Source organism: Blastomyces gilchristii (assembly GCF_000003855.2).
Source record: "Blastomyces gilchristii SLH14081 genomic scaffold supercont1.1, whole genome shotgun sequence".
Lineage (NCBI taxonomy): Eukaryota > Fungi > Ascomycota > Eurotiomycetes > Onygenales > Ajellomycetaceae > Blastomyces > Blastomyces gilchristii.
In genome coordinates this window covers 479416-501547 of record NW_003101682.1, presented here as the reverse complement: position 1 = coordinate 501547, position 22132 = coordinate 479416, and the positions used below count along the sequence as shown (strand labels likewise).

At 39.6% G+C, this 22132-nt stretch overlaps 4 protein-coding genes across 5 annotated transcripts; 1 reads left to right on the top strand and 3 right to left on the bottom strand.

Annotated features, from left to right (window-relative positions):
- Positions 1 to 1529: 1529 nt before the first annotated feature.
- On the bottom strand, positions 1530 to 4100 carry BDBG_00091 (uncharacterized protein; the record flags this gene model as incomplete). The annotated part of the gene is made up of 3 exons (XM_031719721.1): positions 1530 to 1841; positions 1937 to 2272; positions 3351 to 4100. 3 exons carry the CDS (start codon positions 4098 to 4100, stop codon positions 1530 to 1532), a joined length of 1398 nt encoding a protein of 465 aa, XP_031575594.1.
- An 8669-nt stretch (positions 4101 to 12769) lies between these two features.
- Positions 12770 to 15087, bottom strand: BDBG_00090 (MGS207 protein). The gene is made up of 4 exons (XM_031719720.1): positions 14543 to 15087; positions 14321 to 14466; positions 14117 to 14244; positions 12770 to 14051 (listed from the first exon to the last, which is right to left on the bottom strand). The coding sequence occupies exons 1-4, from the start codon at positions 14894 to 14896 to the stop codon at positions 13303 to 13305; spliced, it is 1377 nt and encodes a 458-aa protein (XP_031575593.1). The 5' UTR covers positions 14897 to 15087; the 3' UTR covers positions 12770 to 13302.
- Positions 15088 to 15231: 144 nt separating this feature from the next.
- BDBG_00088 lies at positions 15232 to 22032 on the top strand. 2 transcript variants are annotated; one of them, XM_031719719.1, is made up of 8 exons: positions 15232 to 16902; positions 16957 to 18632; positions 18688 to 19707; positions 19763 to 19834; positions 19892 to 20464; positions 20536 to 20798; positions 20863 to 21044; positions 21121 to 22032. In XM_031719719.1, the coding sequence occupies exons 2-8, from the start codon at positions 18422 to 18424 to the stop codon at positions 21380 to 21382; spliced, it is 2583 nt and encodes an 860-aa protein (XP_031575592.1). In that variant the 5' UTR covers positions 15232 to 16902; positions 16957 to 18421; the 3' UTR covers positions 21383 to 22032. The 2 variants fall into 2 exon arrangements, with proteins under 2 accessions (XP_031575592.1, XP_002628842.1); XM_002628796.2 differs by having other exon boundaries at positions 15232 to 18632.
- Positions 16471 to 16911, bottom strand: BDBG_00089 (uncharacterized protein; the record flags this gene model as incomplete). The annotated part of the gene is made up of 1 exon (XM_002628797.2): positions 16471 to 16911. The coding sequence occupies one exon, from the start codon at positions 16909 to 16911 to the stop codon at positions 16471 to 16473; it is 441 nt and encodes a 146-aa protein (XP_002628843.2).
- Positions 22033 to 22132: the final 100 nt, after the last annotated feature.

Genomic DNA, 22132 nt, shown 5'->3' with positions numbered 1-22132 from the left:
AAAGTGTGGTGTCTTATAAATTCCTGATCCGTCGTTAAATTTAGGAAGAGGCTCAATTAAGCTTAAGCTCTGCTGCACAACCTACCCTACCATGGATGAAAGGCCCCACTTCCGCTTGGAAGCAGCAAACGTAGTTTCAGCAAGTTGGCCTTTAATAGTCATTTGAAATTGCAATTCCACGTCTTTAAAATAACTAGTTACAATCATAACTACTGTCTTTTTTGAAAACTTTATTTGCACAAAATGCACTCTATTTGTTGATTGGAGTGGGCGACAAATTCGCTCTCCTACGGGTTTTAAAATATATTAGCCGCAATGATTTCGAGGGATAAAAAAATATAGTTACATAAATGAAGGGGCCTTATCACCGCGATAAAACAATTATTATTTCTTGATCGACGTTTAAGTCGACGGTGGTTCAGAAATTGGGCTACGGGAATGCACCCGTGGGCATTTCCGAGCGTCGGACTGGTTTGGAGGAAATGGATAATTGCGGAGAGACAGTGGGAATGTTGTGTGGTCCAGATTTGATCCGGCAGTGGTCAGATGTTGAGCGTTTAAGTCCTTGGCATGCCCGGCGAAGCGACCATCAAATGGATTTTTTGAGACACACTGTTTAGGGGCGGTAGTTTGAAGAGGCGGCGAGCGATGAAGCCTGGGGCGGCTCAAGGTTGGCGAAGTGCTTGCCATTTCATATGAATAGCGCTATCTCCATGACTTGGAGAAACAAATTCGAGAGAGGAAGGTTTTCCGGGAGGTATCGGAATAGTGGTTTGGACTTGCATCGGGGATGAAGTGGGAAGGGGAACATGACTGGATGCCAACGTAGGAGTAGACGAACAGCCCTCTTCGTTGTGTCCACTACCATCCTGAGCATTACGGCCATCCACAGTATCGGTCATGAGGGAGTCGTCATCGGAGATGATGTTTTTATCCATACTATAAGGATCGTGATTGTCGCTGTTGTTAAGGCTAGTAACAGCGGGCATCTGTTCGTCAATGTCTTCCATGTAGGACCATTCGATGTCGGAACCATCATTGTAGTCAATATCCATGGGAAAATGCAAAACGAATAAAAATGTCAATACGGTGATTTGGGAATGAGATAAGTTGCTTCAATGCGGAACCATGCGGCTGTAGTATATGGGGCAAGGGCGTCGTAAACCAAGCCCAAAGAAATGGACACATGCAGTGACAGTGGATTTTAACAGCAGCAGGATACTGTACAGAGAGAAAGAATAGAGAGATGATCAAAAGTGGATATCTGGTGATATGCGCACGGAAAATGCACAACTTGGCGAGCATCCGAGTCGCTTAAGGAGATGGAAGAGCCAAGCGCAGAGACTATCACTCAATGCGTCATACCCATCCATACTTTCAGACATCAAACTCAATAAGGAAGTTGGTCACCAGTCACTGTAAAGTTTAATGCATGCCCTACTTTCCTAATCTTTGCCTTCTTGCACCATGGATGTGGAGGAGAGTTTCCTCGATCGTTAAACAGGTCACGCTGGGCGCCCAGGCACCGATCATCCTATTTCCTCGTACCGAGAAAACAAGCCTACCCGCCACTCTCGAAACTGGCGCGCGGAAATGGGCAGAGTCTCCCTACTTTTCTCAAGAGCCTGTTTCATGTCATCATATATGCTAGGAGGAAGGCTCACATCTTCCAGCGCAGTTGGCGAGGGTACCCCTTGCGCTGGATTGAGCATCAACTGGATATCTGGGACTTCTTGGTAGAGTATTTTCATAGCCCGTTGGGAAGCGATAGACACGATTCCATCGGTAGTAGAGTATGAAAGCAAACTGGAATAGCGGAGATCTGGATTGAACACCCAAAGCTGCGTATTGGAACGAATTAGTAGATCGTCATTGCCGCTTAAAAATCTGGTTCACAGCGGGAGAAGGTGCGATGAGATTATAAGAATAAGCTCACCAGCAAGCCGCTCTTGTTGTCTCGACGGTCGTCCCCTGCGTATTCCGTACTATGGACAGCGAATCTCCTCGCTCCGATCCTCTCAGCTAGCTCCAACAACTGTGTTCCCACGATCATATCTACTGGGTACGTCTCCCACGCATCCTTGTCAGAATTGATCCCGTCCTTGGGCTTTCGCAGTAGAGAAACATTTGCTTTGTATAGTCTCAGGCCAGATAAGGACGGATATTCTTCTCCGACTATGGCGCTGCAGCGAGAACACGACAAATCTACCACGGGTTGGGATTTGGGGTCACTGGTTCCGATGTGCAGAGCGGTGGCCGACGATGAGCATGTCTAATGGGGTCCATAACGTCCATGTCAGCATATACGCCGTTGAAAATACGCTTTACAGGTGGAAAGAACGTTTCATGTCTAAATTAGAGAACTAATGGTATTAGGGAAGGCAGTACGCTCGCACAGAATAATGGTTAACTTCGCAGGGACGAGCATTAGCCAATACAACCTTCATGGAATACATCGGGTTTATCCATCAAAGAATCACGTCTGTGAAATATCATTTGTTATTTTCCAATCTGCGCATCAATACTGCACCAGTGTCTGCGAGTGTGTACCTCAGGTTATATCCCGCGAAACCCACAAAACCTCGGAGCGAATACTGCCACCGGACATCGTCTAGCGTTTTCTAAGATCGCCAGAAAACGGCAGGAAGAGATCCGGGTAAGTAGTCAAAATTCCGCGGCGAAATACATTCCAGGCTATAGAGATTTTCATGTATCGATTAAGTCCTCCTCTCTTCCTAGTCTCTTGTGAATCTATCCCCAGTAAAAGCCTGTATCTACAGCGAGGAAGGAAGGAAGTAAAATGAGCGAATCAAGGACTATCTCGAGTGCAGGGGAAGGGATTCCATCTACCAACCCCTAATTCGGTAGAATCAAGGCTTGATGAGGATTCTCTCTTCCGCGGCCTGCACTTGGTGTGACCCTTTCTTTCCCCAAATTCCTTAGCTCCCCTTCTCACGATAAACTGGGCTGTTATTGGCGCAAGTACCAGGCAATCGGAGGTGCGGAACCACTTGCGGTGGATTCCAGCGATTTTTATCGGTCGATAATTGATATTGGGCAGTTGTATCGGAAACAAGATCGTGGGACATGGAATCTTGGAGAAGTCCATGTTGCAATCTTATCTCCTTCTTTGCAGCCCGAAGGTGAAGTGATATAGGCAGATAGGAAGCAAGGAATGAAAACAGATAGCGCATAATAACCTGTAAATGTTGCGGTTATGTGCTTCATGAAATGAACGCTCACGAGCAACACAATGACCGGACATATTTTGAATGTAGATATTGTGCTGCGGTAATTTTTCATGGGAGCCACAAAGACAAAGGAAGAAAAGAACGAAATTTCGAACTTACCGACTTTTCTAATCCCTGACAATCGCCTTCAGCCATCACGAAGGATAAAACATCAATCAACGCTGTCCCGGAAGTGCAGACGACCTGGTTGGCAGCACCATATCCTTTGACAATTTCATTCTCATCATGAGCGTGCAGCCCGGCACCAGTTGCTGCGTCACCATGATCCTCTGCATGCGTATCAGGTTTATGACAATGCCATAAATCCATCATTTCAGCCCAGTCAGGACTGGGTAAGTCTTTCCACATAACCGTTCCCTCTTTCGACGGGATAAAAAGCAGGTTCTTGCACTGCCTGCATCGAACGCGGGTTTCAGCACACATATCCTTGGCAGTCCATGGAACCTGCACTTCATATCTATCATGGCTAGCCAGGTCATTTGCAGGCCGGGAAGCCACTACTGGTCCCGTCTCAACATCAACTGGCAGTCGGAACAGTAGTTCACCATGCCCAGTGCCAGAAGGATTAGGAGTCGGCTGCGTGGAGACAATTGTGTGTGCCGCTTCTGAAACACGCGCGGGCAGGTTTAGCGTTTGAATTGTGTCCGCGCTTGAGAGACTAACCGCGCAGCGAGACGGCAAAACAGATATGGACCATTTGCCTCCAGCAAGATTCACGGCGGTATCGGGGGTGGTAGGACTCTGGGCCAAAGACGAGGAATCGGGAAAAGACACATGCAATGTTATCTGGCGGATATTCGGCAGCAACTCTGCATAGAGAAGTGGTCCTGATCCTATTCTGGATGGCATGGCTGGACCCCGCTGGGAAGAGGTGTGTGAGGCAAATATAAATCTGGGAGTTACCTAATAGCCCGAAGATGTATTGGTGTTGTTGTATAATCCTTCAACGAGTTGTTTGCGTTAATCTTATCAGTTACTACACATTTGTGACAGTGAATCTCTGATGTCGCGTCTGAGTTGATTTGTTGGAGGTTTTCCCGTCGGGTGACTCAGCTAACCATGCTAGTTCTTGGAGGATAACGTTGTGTTGTGTTGTAATCTAACTACGCGAGTTACACTAAATGGATAGGTTGGGGTGGCACGTGACTAGGGTAGGTGTAGTAATCACCAACACCCCCCCTTGCTACACCGTGGCCTATAATAAGCCGCCACCCGGGGCCTCCTCCATCCTCAAATCTTTCAAAAATGCAATAATAATTAATTACATGAATTGGACCCTGATTTCCTCATTAGGAAAGGCGTCTATACAGCAATAACCATTGAAATCAAGAAATACATGCAAAATTCATTGATCTGCTGTATCATTATTATCATTCAATCATTTCTTTCTGATCTCTTTCAAATCAATCCTTTTGACAAAATCTTCAAATGCAGGCTTTGTCAGTGGCTTGATGAGCTCATCAGCTATGTTTGCTGTAGAATCAACATGTTTCATCATGATTTTCTCTTTTTCAATCAAGTTATAGAGAATATGATATCTAATCTTAATATAATGTGATCTTCACATTAAGAATTCTTTCTTTGCTAGATCAATTGCTCTCTTATTATCAACTTATAAATGTGAGTATATTTTCACTTTTTCATCATTCATCAACTCAGTATTATATAACATATTATTTAATCAGATTATCTTACAAGCTGTCTCACTAGCTGCAATATATTCAGCTTCTGTGATTGATTTGATGATAGATGTCTGTCTCTGCAACTGCCATGAGATCAGTGACTCATTAATTAATATAACATAGCTAGTAGTTGATTTATATTGAGAATTCACCCTCACTCAGTTTAAATCACAGTATGTTACAGAACTCAGACTTATATCACTGATCTTCTTTCTGTATAATATGTTATAGTTTTTCATCTTCTTGACATAATGTAGAACATGCTTCAACACTGCTCAACATACTTTGTATAAATGTGAGTTAAAATGTAAGAGATAGTTAACTGTAAATGCCAGATCTGATCAGCTGCTTGAGATTAAATATTGTAATGATTTCAATTCTTGATAATATCTTATAGCTGTAAAGTCATCATTTAATCCCTCTCTCTCATCAGATGAGAATTTCAGTTATATATCAGTTATCATCAGAGTGTCAGCTGAATTTATCTTATTCATACTGAAATCTTCAAGAATCTTCTTAATATAACAGCTCTGTGTAACTGCTAGATTATCATTTCTCTGACATTTAATCTTTATCTTAAGATATAACTTGATCTCTTCAACATTCTTTATCTTAAATCTCTTTATAATCTTCTTTAATACTTAGTCTAATTGCTGTTCTTGAGATTCTGTCACCTGATAATTATTAACATGCAATATCAGATAGATTTTATAAATAGAGTGATATAGAAATTCACTGTTATAAGATAATATCTTGAATTTTAATATAGTCAGATGCTCTGTTACAAGAAAATATCATATTCTTACAGCTTGTTTTATTTCATATAGACTCTGATGAAGTAATCTTATCAAGTTTTCTCTATTATACTTAACATCTGTGAGCAGTTGTATATAGATTATCTTGTTCTGTAATAGTATATTATTTAAAAACATAGATACATAGTCAATTGATTTAATCTTTCATTCTTTAGTAGTTAATATAGTGAATAGACTGTATGATATAGACCCTGATATCACTGCAGTATATAATCTCATATAATGAATACTCTGCTATTGTAAGAACTCTCTAATCACTCAGTGAGCTTTAAAGTGAATGATTTCTTTCTTATTATTGAATTTCTGATTATATACTTATTTATCTGTAAGAATATTCATTTCTGAGACCTTCTCAATGATAATATATATCTTCTTTTATTCAAATATCTTAATCTTCTTTTTCATTATCTTATATTAATAGTTTCAGTCTGAGCTTCTCTTAACTTCTATCAGTATAGTTAATCAGTCTGTTAGAATATTTAGAATAGAATCATTCTCATTAATAAGATCTTCAGACTCTTTATTCATAATAAGCTGTATCTCATTATCTAGAAGATAGATTGAATTAATTATACTCTCTAAGTTCTTATTTATAATTATCTTCAAAACATCTGACTTTTTCTTTACTAAATATTATAGTAAGCAGTACTATTATTTCTCTCTGACATTCAGAATGTTCAATTCATTAGACAATTCATTGAATTCTCTCACTGTATTTACAGATGTATTTACACTTATGTCAAGAGCTTCATCAAATATAACATCTTATGCAATCTCAAGATAACATGCAACAGAATCTCATACATAATATTAATATAATTCTTGATATTCAATCAGCTGTTATTTTCTGTCATCAGTTCTATTTACAAGCTTATTTAACACTTTTAAATTCTTCTTATAGACCTTGCACTCTCATCTCTGTATTCAATGAATAGAAGATTGCATCTCAGTTCACACTTTAAAAGATATAAGTGATGTTTCTTTCTTACATTCAAATATCTTTGTTAATGTTGAGAATGTGTTAATCATTATAATTATGACTTGTATTACTTTATCTCAAAGTTCTCTTTCTAATTCACTATTAAATAGTAGACTTTGTGTCTTTTCTACTACTATTCAATTCACATGTTTCACTGAGTTATTTAATTGTGATGTATCAGATGTAGTCATTTCATACATTATTTCTTTACTCTGATAGTAGATCTTAAGTTCTTAACTTTTAAACTCTTCTTCATTATCTCAGTGTAGAGTTTCAACTCAATATTATGTAGTTATCTCAATATTTATAATAAAATTCATTAATCTTGCAGTAGATTCTCTCTTTCTTATTATAAGAATTATTTATCTATAACAGATTATATTATCTATTATACTTAATCAGTAGCTTACACTCTCTCTAGTGAGAGTGTTATTTCTATTAAAAAGTGTTTTTTCACTCTCTGTCAGATTAATGAAGAATCTCATTATCAGCTTAACAGCTTATATTATAGATGTGAAGATTGAATATGTTATTTTTATCTATACACAGGTCTTGCAGAATGACAAAGCTCTGTCACTTTTTATTCTCATTTCTAGTTATGAATCTGTCATTATTTTTGTGATATTCATAGAATTCAGATATTCTAGCTTTTAATATCATTGCATCATTATAAGTTCTATAATCTTTGTATCATTTCTTTCAGATAGTATTAATATTGTGTCATCTTTCATCTGTAATGTATTCACAGATTCAAAATCATTATTAAGTATAGTAAACTGAATCAAGTCTCTGTATATAACTAGCCTTTTCATCTCATAGATATCATTCTCATTTAATCTTGCTGTAAATGAGAATATACAGTTGAAAGACATAATCAATATAGTATAATTATTCTTATATATCAACTGCTTATAGGTATAACTCTGATATACAAGCTTATTCATACTTATGAGATTCACTTCTAACTTCAGAACATAGCAGATATTATTTAACAGTATATTCATTTCTTTCACTGAAATCTTTGTATCTTCTATAGCTGTAGCAGAGATTATTATTCTGTCTGTCATTTTCAACATCACTTTTACCTTCTGAGATTTTGTCATAATAAGATCTCTGTGAGATGTGATATAAGTGTCTGATTCAGAGTCTAGAATTCAGGTATCTTTTCCTGTCTGACTACTCACATAGACCTTTTCTTTGATGTAAAATACTTACTTTATAACATTGTGAATAGAAGCAGTATCTGTATTCTCTGTATTCTTGTCTTTATTCTTATTTCTATTGATATTGAAATTCAAATTCAAAGAATGTTTCTCAGAGTATTTCTTTCAACAGTCAGTCTGAATATGATTAATCTTTTGACAATGATAGCAGATTCTCACATCATTATCTCTATATTCAGATTTGAATTCAGTGTTCTTATTCTTGTTATTATCTTTCTCTTTATTCTTGTCTTTCTTATCCTTATCTTGTGTGTTGTTAATAGAATTTCTAGACACATCAGTATTTACTTTATTCACAGCAGAGAGTTGTAAAAAAATATCACAGTACAGGCTTATAAAATCATTCTCTAAGAGTTGAATATTATCTTTGTCAATTTAATTCATTCAATTTCTTATAAATGAGACTTAATCTCTGTTGACTTCTGTAAGCAGTCTGTTGAAAAACATAATATCTGAAATCTCATATTTTAGATGAATATAATCAGTTCTTATAATAATCAGATATTCAATGAAAGCTCTGTCAGATTCTTTACTTTTAAAGATTATTTTAATAAGCTCTTTAAACAAATGAGTTCTATATATAACAGGTCTCTCAGAAAAGTTATTCTCTATAATAGTATATAGAGTATAAGCTGATAATTTGAACTTCTTAAGTATAGTGAAATGAGTCTTGATCTGTGAGATAATTACAGATTATATATAATTGTATAATCAAAGATTGCATTCTTTTCAGAAATGTTGTATATTCATAGTAACATTCTTATTAAGATTATTATCTTTAAGAATATTATCAGTTTCAGACTGCTCTGTAGTCAAAAGAATTTCCTCTCTTCACATTGAGTAGTTAATGAATTCAGTGAGAACTATTAATCTTTTGATAAGTCTTACTTAGCTTCTGAGCCCCGGTGGCTGAATGGTTAATACGGCCACCCGGTAGCGCCTTGGCGTGGGAAACCAAGGCGTGTGAGTTCGAAACCCGCAGGGGATACATTAAATCCGGAACCCAAGCACCTCAGGTTTCTAATAAATACAGAGGTGTACAAATCGCTTCAATAAATCGCTCTATGTTCCTGGGCTGGGAAGTTATTATTGCATGTATCTAATTGTCACTCCTTTGTATTTCCTATGTTCTTGTTATCTTGGCATGGTCTCAACACCTGTATTTCCTCCTGTATAATCAACACTTGACCTGTATTTAACATCACGCAAGGACTCATCATAAGCTCCGCTTGCATATGAGTATAATGGAAGAATAATAATAATAATAATAACTTAGCTTCTGAATTCTTCAAGAACTTTTATTATAACAGATGTCTTCTCTTTCTATTAAAGATATTCTGTCAGATTCACTCTTATCTTATCACTTATAAGAGTCTTATCTCTACTGATCTTCATACACTCAATCTCATACTGAAGTCTTACAATTTTAAGCCTTATATAAGTCTTCTTACTTGCTGAGCTATTATTATTTTAATCACTTAAGCTCTCTGCATTATCTGACATCTTACTGATACCTTTAACTGAGTCTTTATATTTATTAAACTTATCAGACTATTTCTCTGCAATGATTTCATCTGACTTAAATACCTCTAAGATAGTCACTTTTTAATTTGTTACAGATGTTAATAAACTCACACTCAATTCTTCTTATACTTCAGATATTTGTGAATTTCTTCTTCTATATATTAGCATATAATTCTTCATTAAGTCAGGCTTTTCACCTGATCTCAGATTCATCATGAGTTCAATTAATTAATAAAAGACATCTAGACATGTGTAATGATATGTGAAGATATAGTTGATATATTATTACAGTTATTCATTACTTATAAAGAGCTTCATAATCTCTTGAAGAATAATATTATATTGTGTTATAATCTAACTATACGAGTTACACTAAATGAATAGATTGAGATGGCACGTGACTAGAGTAGATGTAGTAATTACTAATACTAGTGACAGTCACCTGATCTCACACATTCATCTCTAGTCTTTTTATTAACTTACTTTTACAATCTTGTACTTACTGCGTATAATCTCTTCTATCTTTCTCTCTCTCTTTTTTTTAACTATTAAGTCTTACTAAACTAATGAAGAATTATAAATTTTATATTTAATTTAATTTAATCTGATTTCATTATTTCATTATTTCATACATTTCTTATTACTGTGAATTTTTTACCATACTTTTATTTTATAAAAATATGTATTTAATAGAGTTCTATAAAGAAATATTACATATTATATTAAATTTCAATTTTTCATTGTTTAAAAGTTTTATAATAATCATGTCATACTTACTCACTCTCTGTAGTGAGTGTGTCACAGTGTATAGAAAATCACACTGTAAAGAAAATATTTTTAATATCTTCATTCTTTATCTTTAAATAATCATCATTAATTATAATCATGTCTAAATCTTCTAATTACACTGAGAAGCAGTTGTAAAAAGCTGTTGACACATATAAAAGCAATTTAAAATTAAAAATCACATCTCTGTCATAAGAATTCAAAGTCTCATATACTATCTTGTATGAGAGAATCAACAGAAAGAAATCAAGAACTATAAGAGTTTCACTGAATCAAGTATTAAATAACAGTTAGAAAGAGAAAATTAAGATATGAATTCATTAATTAAACATTAATTTTTACTCATTTATTATCAAGTATATCAAAGCTGTTACAAACTGTATATTAAGACAGTATTATACAGATTCAGAGACTGCATCTTTTATAGTAAGTAAGATATGAATATATTAATTTATCAAACATCTATCAGATTATAAATAAGTCAAGTAAAAACTCATGAATTTAAAACAAGTGTCTTATAAGAATATAAGCTTTATTATTAACTGATTTAATTAATATAAAGCTGTCTTTAATTAATATTAATTTTTTCACTGTGATATCTATAACTTTGATAAGATTGAATTTTAAGAAGAAGAAGAATATAAACAGTGAGTTATAATCATCTTTAAAGATATAAATTTCATTATATAGTTATTATACTTCTGCAGATTAATAACAGTGATGAAGTATATTAATACAGATAACACAGTATTAAATTCATTAATTATAATAAAATCAAAGATTCATTTAGAGAATTGATATATACACTTTAACTTATCTAACAACTACACTATCACTGTACTTAAGTCTGACTTTATAAATAATGAGATTGAATTTGAATGAATCAAGCAGTTCAATAAGATGATAAAAAAGTATTAAATAAGCAGTCATTAACTGTTATTAATAAATAATCATAATTCTCATTTTATAGAAGAATTCATTCAATACTGTAATCTTTATAAGATTATTCTGTTCAGATTCTTATCTTATATAAGTCATATTCTATAATCTCTTGATAATATATCTTTTCAGCAGTATAAGTATTATCATACAAAGACAGTTAATAAGACTATTTACTACAGATATGAGTAGTATGATAACAGATAATTTCTTACTAATCTGAAGAGTATTCAACTATAAGCATTTAAATTTAGTACTATAAGAGCTGGCTTTATCAACTGTGAAATGTATTCAGTTAATTATGATATAATTCTTAATTAATTAAGACCTCTTATCATTGATAATGCTCTGAATCTCAACATATATGATAATAATAATAATATATATAATTACTTTACTCTGTTATCTGTAGATTAACTGTTAACTGTCTTCTTATAATTAATCTTCTCAGAGATAATTACAAAACTATATCATTAAATTAATACAGCAGTCAAGACCTCAGAAGATGTGAAGAATACTCTTACATCTGATTTAATAAGATGATTGAATAAGATTTTCAAGAGTAGTATAATTCAGGTGAAATTGAATACATATTATAAGAATGAACTTATAGATTATTATTAAGTAAATAGATATTAAATTATTAAATTCTTCTATAGACAGGTACAAGTAGATGAAGTTCTTACTATTAAGAATGTCAATTGTAAGATTATAATCTGTAGAGCAGATGAGATGAAAAAGACATTTAATAAGACTCTTTAATTAATTGAAATCAAATCTATAAAATCTACAGCTACTTAATTATAATAAGATAATTCTATAAAATCTCAACTTACAGTGAATTCTACATCTTCTAATGAGTATATAGATAATCTTTATATTATAGATAGATGTGATGATGATTATTAATTAATTTTTAAAGATTACTATATTCAAAATATTTTCTTTACAGTGTGGTTTTCTGTACACTGTGGCGCACTCACTACAGAGAGTGAGTAAGCATGGCACGGTTAACTAGTTAACTAACTTAACTAGTTAAGTTACTAGTTAATTACATAATCTTGTATTGAGCTTTAAGTTATAATAAAGTAAAATTGAGAATATGTAGGCTACTAGGGCAAAAGAGCTCAGTCACCACCAGCGCATTGCTAGTAGAAGGGCCGATCAACCGCGGGACCCTCAACAGAATAAGATCATGATTAATATTTTTTACACTTTTACTATATTATGTGTATTCTAAACTTTAATACTGTTTAGTTAGCTATAGGGGAAAGAATTTAAATTGAATATATATAATTTTTATAAATACAATATCAATAAAATTATTACATCAGAATATCTGATACTGTATTTAGTTCTGATTCTGTTTTAACAGAGTCTGACCTTAGCTGTATTGTGGCGGAAGCCTCTTGACTTCCACCCCTTAGTTAACCTTCCGCTCCACCCTCGGGCCGTTCCCTTCCTTCTTCCGCCCGCACTTAGGCCCTACTATCTTCTTTTCTATTATAGCCCCCGCGATCGCTCCTTCTATGACTGCAATGGGCATGTTTATTTGTATATAACAGAGAGCGTACGCCCAACTATCTTAGAAGAATCAGACATGATTATATTCTTTTTGCAGCCACCTGGGTATATCTGCTGTATCTGAATAAATCAGTTACAGTTTAACTAAAGCTAGTCTAAGTCTCAGACTGCTCTGAAATGAAGATTCTTGAGTGATAACAGTATTACAGCTTAAAAGGATCCTCCATACCCACTTAAAATGTACAGTACTGTACGGAGGACATACGCTGTATAAATCCATAATCCATCAGTAAGTTGACAGTGGTAGCTGAGCCGATGATCATCGGGCTGCTGCTGACCAGCACTAAAGGCAACATTTTGCAATGTACAGAGTATGCGTCCATGAAATAATCACTTATTAGGCAATTTGTGTACAAAGTCCGCATATACAAAATTATGCAACACTAACAAATTTCCGACCAACTATTACTTTTTCCAAAATAAGTCAAGACCACATTACCTACGACAGACAATTTGGTATGTCGAAGCCCGCACACACTCAAAAACTCCCACTTTGTTCTCCCGTGAGAATTAATCTCTCTAATCACCAAAACCTCCAAATCCTTTGAATTCATCAACAAGCTTGACTGCGGCCTTGATGTAATATTCGTCGCTATCACCCCAAGTCCTCGCGGCCTCGTTGAGCGCCCGAACTCCTTTGATGAAATGAGTCTCTTCTGCCCACTTACCACTGACGGCTTGGCCACCGATCCAGTCCCAGCCCCGCCCCTTTGTATTATAATTTTTAATCGTGTCAGGATCTATTTTGGGCCGTAGCTGTGCGACGTAAATGCCTACGACGATCAGCCACCATTGCCGGAGGAGAGAGACGTGGTATTTGCCTAGGACGAAGGGTAAGAGGATCCGCATTGCGTGGCTAGTGGTAAGAAGGTGAACAAGGAAGAAGTCGTGTTTTTCTGTGTCTGCGGCCACAAAAATGGCTGCTGCGGCTTCCTGAGATATTTCAAGCTGTTTGGTAGGGTCAGGGGTGATCATCCATGCGCGCCAATGTTCAAGAATTGCATCTTCATGGTTTTCAAAGACAGTTTCCAGATTGTCGCCGCCGGGTTTTTCGAATAAGTTATCGAAGCGTTTGTCTGTACGGATGTTATGTAAGATTTCCAAAGGTGAAGCCGTTTGGTATGTGGGTGGCGGTTCAAGGTAGGAAGGATCGTCTATATATTTGTGTAGGTAGTTGTAACAAGTTGCTGTCATTGCGAGACTTTCAATAGCCACATCTCGACTCGACATTTCATAGGCATATCCTAAATGGATGAGTGGGTGTCCAACTGTTCAATATTGTCAGGTTAATGCGCGATTAATTCATGTGTACATTTATACTTGACCAACTTACGGCCTGCAACGAGACAATTTATCAATGGTTTATTGCCCGAATAAAGATAGACCTCGGCAACTTTTTTCCAGTCAAAGGAATGATGGACGAGCTCGTCCTCGAAAAAGTCGAGATAGGCTCTTTGATATCTGTTGCAGTCAGTTATACCTACGAACATGGAGGGAAATATAAAACAGGAGATAGCCCGTGACCCTATGTACTTACTCTGGCTTCCCCAAAAAATCCCTCCAGTCGTCCGCTGTAATCTCTCCAGGCGAATCCCGCCACGGCTCCAGTACCTTGGCCTCCATCTCGTAAAGACGGTTCAGATGGTCTGCATCACTTCCAAATAAATACGCTGAAGATAGCAACTGATAGCAAAAGACTGTAATTAGCCATACGCCCACCGGATCAACATTTTAGATATTAGCCTCCAGACAATCTTACATGTGGCATATGATTATGGAAGCGGTCGTTATGATAGAGAATTGAATAATTGGCATGATTCAGCTTTAACAGATGTTTCAACGCCCGGGTAGGCTTTTCCTTTGCCGTCTCGACATCGTGGATTTCGACGGAATCTATTTTAATCGCGCTGGGATCACCTGTGACTGACGAGAAGAGGTTTTTGATGGAAGGGAATGAAAAGGAGAATTGCGAAAACATTTTTGGAGAATGACGACTATGGCACTGCTTATCTACTACTCCCGTCAATTTGGTCGTCTTTTTATATATTAATCGTCCACTCCCACAGGGCCGGGAAGTAAAGTTCAAGATTGGGCCCAGGCGGCTTGCCAGCATATATTGATTGCAGTCAAGCTCCGTGCGCGTTGGCCAAGGCAAAGCAGCTTTGAAGTGATATTTATCAAATTAAGCATAAACTGGAATCACGGTGGCTCTAAGGCAGAATAGTGAAAATGAGACCAAAAATTTGTTAACATCTTTGTCCTGCTCGGGGAGTAGAAATAGCAGCTCACACAGCTTGGGAATTGATGATATCACCTCAACGTTGAGATGACGATGTTGAGGCCTGCAGGCTTGGCAGACGCCGCTGGGGTCATGTGATGTTTTCTTGTTGGGAGCCGGAGCTTATGTGATCCAAAACGAAGTAAGAAACATCTCCTTTTTTTGTTCTGTGCAGAACAGATTAATAATGGAGCAATGGCAGCCGGGGACAATTGCTAAATTGTTATTTGGATTTTGAAAGGATGTTTCTATAACACTCAAAGCATGGAGGATGCATTCAATTGGGAACAATGGTTCACCAGCGCAACAAGTACTAATCCTGCAGCCGGATCATCACCTCAGATAGAAGCCTGCTAAATCTTCCTATCAGGGGAGTCTGGGGGCCACTAATTATAAGTTGAATATTTACTTCTTATCTCTTAGGACGCTTCTTTTAGTCTTGCGGCATTCGTCGCTTCGGTTTGCTTCAACAGACACTGCGTCCAATTCAGCTGTCTCCTCACGTTCCATTCTTACATTGCACTCAGTAGATTTATTCTACTCCACCCTGACAGCTCCCACACATAAAAAGAAAACTACCACGGGATTCCGGCACTAATAATGGACCTTATCACACCGCCAATGGTGCGATTCGAAATGCTGGATACGGGTTGCAGGGTTCCGTTCTTCAGCAAGCAAGTCGGTTCGAGGCACGGCCGCACGGGACGAGGCTGGCGTTTGGAAAGCCGTGCGAGAGGCCGCGGGGGAAGAGTCCAAAAGCCCTAGCCCTGCCATACCTGACAATTCTATTCAATGGGGGCCAAATAGTGTGGAGAAAAATGATGGAAACAGGCAACTGACGATCGAGGATTAACCTCGCTGGATGCACGCCTCGGCAAGGTCTGGATAACGCACAACCTGCGAAATGAAAGGGTCATGATGCTCCTCGGCAACGTTTTCTCCGTTTCGTCGGTCAGAGAATCAAGTATGGTGGCGTTGATATACGAGGCTTCACTTCCTGCGGAAGCCCTTTCAATCATAAATGACAACTCTGTGTGCGAAATTGTGCAGTTGGGATTACACCTGCATTATCCCCATGCACATCCTAGACGCAACCAAGGCGCGTGCCAATTCAACTAAAAAGCGCTGCCGGCATATCCCTCGTGGCTTGGCCTAGAGCAGTGACCAACGAATCCAGTCAACCAAGGAGGATCCACAGAAAATCCCCCAAAGAGTAATTTTGTCCTCCCAATAACGTCCTTGCAGCTTGCCAACCCAGTCAGTCGCCAATAATAATATTTCTTGGGCCGCCCAGGACGGTGTCCCCGACGGTTAGGCGTGGAAACCCGATACGCCACTAGTAGATACGCGAAGAACCCCGCTATTACGAAGATTCTATCAGGCCTCGAGCGGGGAAATTATTCAGGGGATCAGGCACCCCGCTTGGTATATAACTGTTGATATTGACATGGCATGTAGGATTCAGTCCGTAACCTGCTTGCAATGGAGGCTTGAGCCTCAGGGCCCCAGCTTTCGAACAGCAATGCCTGATTTCGGACCTGGTGTATAATTCCGGGGGTAGGGCCTTGCAGCAATCCAAGTGGAGGGATGAGGCTAAACTGGGCACTTGCCTTGGTGAGCACTTCCATTTTTAACACCACCTCCAAAATCACTTCGGAAATGTTCACGGCTCCTGGAACGGGAACAAGCATTTGCCATATCCGAGCCATTCCAAGATATGCCCTGCGCACAAATTGCTTAGTGAACCTTGTCATCTTTCCTGCCTCGTCTGTCCGCACAACCGGCCCGTCCCGGACCCCGGCTTTCAGCTTTTTCACCAGAACGAGGATGGAAAACATGAAGCATACCATCTTTTGCCACCGTGTAGTGACAACGCATTCTGATGATATCGATAGCGATTCCAAAGTTCCCGCTCTTCTTGGCCCCAGTTCTTGGGTAGCAATGGACCTATCTACAACGTTCCATTGCCCTCGGTGTTCGGTATGTCTACTCAACGAGAATGCGGGCATACCCAGTTTTTAAAATTCCCTCAGGAATACGATTTCTATGGAGACGCCATATTAGGCCTCGTCCAATGAAATGCAATATATCCAATCTGTTTCCTCTGCAGAATAAATACTCCGTCCAGCTGAACTGCTCTGGTGCATTATCCGAACCGAATTCCTCTCCAACACGGACGTTACATACACAAAGTGCTATTCCTGCCACGCTTCCGTCTGGGAAATGCAGCTGCGGCCCATCAGGTCTTCATATGTCAATATCAGAAACTAAAGGTGCGCTTACTAAAGAACGGATTTGTGATACACCCCCCTGCTGTGAAGTTCCAGACTCGCAAGGGAATGGCCTTTTCTGTGGCCTCATATACGAGAATCAAAGTTTATTCACCCCCACTTGTCGCCTGAATTTTGGATGTCAACTTAGAAGCCTGGAGTTCCGCATTTGTGGTTAGCCGCCTTTGGGACATCCTAACATTTCTGCCACCGCTTCACCACGCCTTGCCCAATTACCAAACAAAGTCGGCGCAGTGAAATGTTGGAATTGTGCATCGGAGTCTTGAGCGTTTGTCCAACAAGACGTCGAACAGGTAAGTCAGGAGAAGGTTCAAGGTCATGGTGCTATTGAGCCAACCAAACGAGCTGAACTTATCAATCGAAAGTTAGCACATCACCACGACTCCATTCCATTCTAAATGTTCGCGACGCGGATGATTTCCAACGCACAGGGATCTTCAGCTCCGCTTTCTACGCTATCCGGGGAATTTACCTAATATTCGCTATTTCCAATTTCTATGCCGCTCGTTGTTTGTGGTATCTCGAACCGTCTCTCCGAAACCGTATGCGCTAGTCCCGAGATGCAGTTCTCTGCCACGCAAGGAACTGGTCTAAGATTCTTACCTTCATCTCTCCTGGTTTTGTTCTTCAACCGTCATCTGCTTTTAGCTAATTAGGGGGTACATTTGAGCATGCGTACCCTCAAGTTACCAGGTTTCCGTTTTGAAGGTTCCCTGCAGCTGTAACCCAATATCTGGTATGGGATCATATCGATGTCTTGGTGGATTAGGCCCCACCTTCTCGTACAGCAAGGGGTTGCGTATTGAGGGCTGGTCCGGTGAAATGGTAACGGAAATGCAATATCAATATCTACCGTGCTCATTAAACTGGTCGTATAATACCCTGTAATTATCAATCGCTGGAATTATATGCCATCTTCCTCAACTTAAAAAGGCCCGAAGTCCGCGTGCCTGGACTCTCTTGTCCGACTGGAAATCATTCCTCTCATTCTCTCATTTCTTAGAGGAGATATATGCAATATTTCGATTAGCATTGCCATTCCGAGAAGTTTCTTCAACTCTAAGGAAGTATGGCACACTTCCCGCGCATCATTGCCACCTTGTGGCTATTGGTGCAACTCACGGGTGCAATTCCTAGGCCGGAATTACAACCTATCCCTCGCTCCCTATGGGACGGCACCTCGGAACCAAACCTCTCAACCAGGGAGGTCGTTCAAGCTGCCGCAGTAGCGGCAATCAAACCTGTCGACAAGGAGGAATTCTTTTGGGCTTCAACTGATAGTAGGTTACTCGCTTTCACCTCTCTTTCTTAGGCTCTGCTAATACATCTCTGAAGAACCGGGATCGAAGGCCGTGGTCGTCAGTTTGGTGTCTTTGTCCAAGGCATCCGAGCGTATCATTTCCTTGGATAAAATTGACTTTCTTATTCAGTCCGCCAGCTGCAATGCTAAGGACATGTCCTTCAAATTCATTCATCCCTTCGTCTATGCTGCTGTCAAGATTTACTGGGACTGGGTTAACTTCAACGATATGAACACTTTTGTTGTAATCCCTAACTCCAAGAAATGTGGAAAAGACAGAGAACAAAATCCGTGGATAGCCCGTCGTGTCATATTTGATGACAAAAACCAAAGAGTTCGTCTTGAAGCTACCAAGAGCACATGGAAAAAGGTAATGCAGACTTATACCTTGGACTTCGGCGAAGTGATTCTTGGATCGAAAGGCCTTGTCAAGCGCGATATTATTCCAGATCTTAATGAGAAATTCAGACTTGGTATTGGAGCGACGCTGCCAACTCGAATTTTCGGCTGGGAAGTTAACAAGGGCCCGCTCAAGGGTAACCTTACTGCCAATTGCAATTCCTGTGGCACCCAAGGTGCTTTGGTGTTCGCTGGCCATGTTGAAGCCAGCCTGGGTTGGACCGGCTTTGATATCGACAAGTTTGAAATTTCCGTCAAACCCGAGGGAGTTGGGGTAAACCTTGAGCTAGAGTTGCTATTTGATGCTCATCTCGACTTCCGCCGTTTCGTTAAACCTTCTCAGGAGATCAAATTGGTGGAAATTCCCATCTCAGGATGGAACATCCCTGGTATCTTCGAGTTTGGTCCTCGAATTCAACTGAATGCCGGGTATGAGATCAGCTATATCTCAGGAACTGCTTCCGCAACAGCTGGAATTTCCGCCCGTATTCCTGATAGTGCTATCGCAAAACTAGATCTTTTATCCAAAAATTCCGTGCAGGTTTCTGGATGGGCTCCGGTTGTTGAAACACAACCACTTCGAGTGCAAGCTCAAGTTGATGCGGAGGCATCAGTTTACACCGAGGTCGCATTATCAGTTAGCATTACAGTTCTCGGTAAGATCCCTTCATCCCCATCTAATACGAACCTAGGCTAACGAGAGCTATAAAGACGACAACGGATTTGGCGTTGATCTTGCCCTGAAGGTCCCGAAGGTGACTGCCACACTAGGCGCTGGTTTTGGTAATTCTTCTCCTTCTATTTTGACTGATATCCTAGATTAGCTAACATGTGTTCAAGATACCGCTGGTTTCTGCCCCAACAAGGCCAATATTTTTGGAATCAAACTTGATGTTATGGTAGGGGCCGATCTAGATCTGGAAGGCTGGCGAGAAATCGACGGCAAGAGGAAAACTCTCTTCAACGTAGATATCTTCGAGAAGCCAGATATTTTCGTTTTCCCCCAACTATGTCTCGGCTTCGATGATGTAGCTCCAGGGTATTGCCTCGGCGGTAAGAAGGAAGAGGACGACGAGGACGACGATAATCACCCAGGCCATTACGTCCGAGGACGAAGAGCACGGATTCCCGGAACTCTTTCTCCCCCAGTATCTCGACGCCAAGATCCAGACACCGGAAGGAATCCCATTCCGATGAAGTGTGATAAGAAGAAGACCGTTCAAATTCTGAAATATCCAAGTCCAGTAGACTTATCAAAAGATACCCGCGTGCCGATTTTCGTGCCAGACATCCCATGTGGTGAAGCTTCAGAGGACTGCTGGCCAAATGCAAATATCAGTGTGATCACTGTGCCTCTCGAACAACGCGCCATTGTGGATCAGACTGGGTTACTTGACCAAGAGAAATGGGCCTGTAAGTGGCAGTGCCTCTGATCTTCCAAAAATACTTGACAAGTTTGGTAAGCTGACGTACATGCAACACAGCCGAACATGTGTATGAGGCCAACTGGGTCCGAGACTATCTGGATTTCCTCCAAAAGAAACTAACTGGCTCCGTGAACGGACCTTGTCATGCTGCTGTTGTGAGGTTTTGGGATAAGTTGAACCCAACGTACCCTGCGCCGGGCGGAGCACCCGCGAAAGCAAGTTATGTGGAGGCATTGGCGCAGCATTTGGGCACTGTAAACACTGCGTACGAACCCCGCATGGCCATTATCCAGCAAAGGCTCAACAATCTGAAATACCTGGTGAGTTAAACCAAATGATTTTTTCACCACTGGGAAATAGCACAGCCAACTGATATCTTCACAGATGTTTGCGGAGAAAAACCTTATCGCAGGCCGTGACGGTGTGGAAGGTCGAAGAAAGGTGATCAACAACCATGGTAGATTTGTGTGCGAACTAGCTCGCATCTCCGCCACATGCAAGTACTTCGCACACTCCGCTGCTCAGGAGGCTTTGAAAAAGTCCATCCTAGGGATTGAAGAAGTCCTGTAAGAGACCTTTTCCCGAGCTTTAATCATTTTTCCTTCCACTCCAGCATCCGTCGTATACTCACAGCTTGATTAGGGGAATCGCGGACAAGGACAATAAAATGAAGGAAGCCGGCATCTCCTTCCAACAAGTCCACAAGGATTTCTACCAACAGTTCCACGACGCCGCCATCAAGTGGACTCGGGACCAGCTGCAGACTTATGCAAAATTCTTGCTAGAAGACCCTATCGGAATGGATGAGTTACCACCTGGATTTAAGGAAGAGCTTCAGCGGATACGGGACGATGGGGAATACCGGAAGGACTTGTGCCCTCAAACTAAACGCACTGGCTGGTGATTATGTTTGTGAGGTAGGCTCTGGCTATATGCCAGTTACATTCTTTATAGGGGAGAGTATATATTTCCATGTTATTTAGATAGTACCTAAGAAGCATTATAAGCTCACACCTCCCTTTCGCGTTTGAAATTGATGCATTTACCTACGCTACGTAGATGCCCTAGTCGGACTAGTTGTAGATCTACGGCAGCCTATTACGGCAGCCTCCAGTGACAAATGGGTCAGATGAGTATTTTATACTAGTGTTTCAATGAGCATACATCATGATGCTGATTGCATTAGCACTCAAGATCTCCTCATTGGAGGTTGTACATGGGAGGGCTCTATACCTGGGGGACTCTATACCCGAGGGCCTCTATACCTAGGGAGGGGGCTCTATACACCTGAGGATGAGGATTCCATATGTTGAGAGATCTGTGGGGTTGGAGCTCATAGCTGAAAGCCAAGACGCACTAAATCATATATAACTAACTAGAGGTTTTATTATTATGTGGAGTTTTGCTTTTACACTGAAAAACCATTGTATGGCTGGCAGCTGACAGTTGGGATTGGAGATAATACATATTAGCGACGGGCTCATTAGGCGCTTAATTCACCATAAATGGTTCCCAAGACCTCCCTACACCCCACCCCGTTTACTAGCTGGTCTCTATGAATCAATATATATCGGTTGCAATGATTTACGAATGGGGGCACTTGAAACCTAGCCGTCGGGAATACAATGTGACAAGCCGTCGATGGCGAAAGGCC

Excerpts from the sequence above, each read along its gene's own strand:
- BDBG_00088 (XM_031719719.1), top strand. The coding sequence starts at position 18,422 with ATGGCACACTTCCCGCGCATCATTGCCACCTTGTGGCTATTGGTGCAA. Across the intron at positions 19,835-19,891 it reads CACACTAGGCGCTGGTTTTG|ATACCGCTGGTTTCTGCCCC; the intron begins GTAATTCTTCTC and ends CATGTGTTCAAG. Across the intron at positions 21,045-21,120 it reads CTAGGGATTGAAGAAGTCCT|GGGAATCGCGGACAAGGACA; the intron begins GTAAGAGACCTT and ends CAGCTTGATTAG.
- BDBG_00090 (XM_031719720.1), bottom strand. The coding sequence starts at position 14,896 with ATGCTGGCAAGCCGCCTGGGCCCAATCTTGAACTTTACTTCCCGGCCC. Across the intron at positions 14,467-14,542 it reads TCCATAATCATATGCCACAT|TTGCTATCTTCAGCGTATTT; the intron begins GTAAGATTGTCT and ends TTTTGCTATCAG. Across the intron at positions 14,052-14,116 it reads AAATTGTCTCGTTGCAGGCC|TTGGACACCCACTCATCCAT; the intron begins GTAAGTTGGTCA and ends AATATTGAACAG.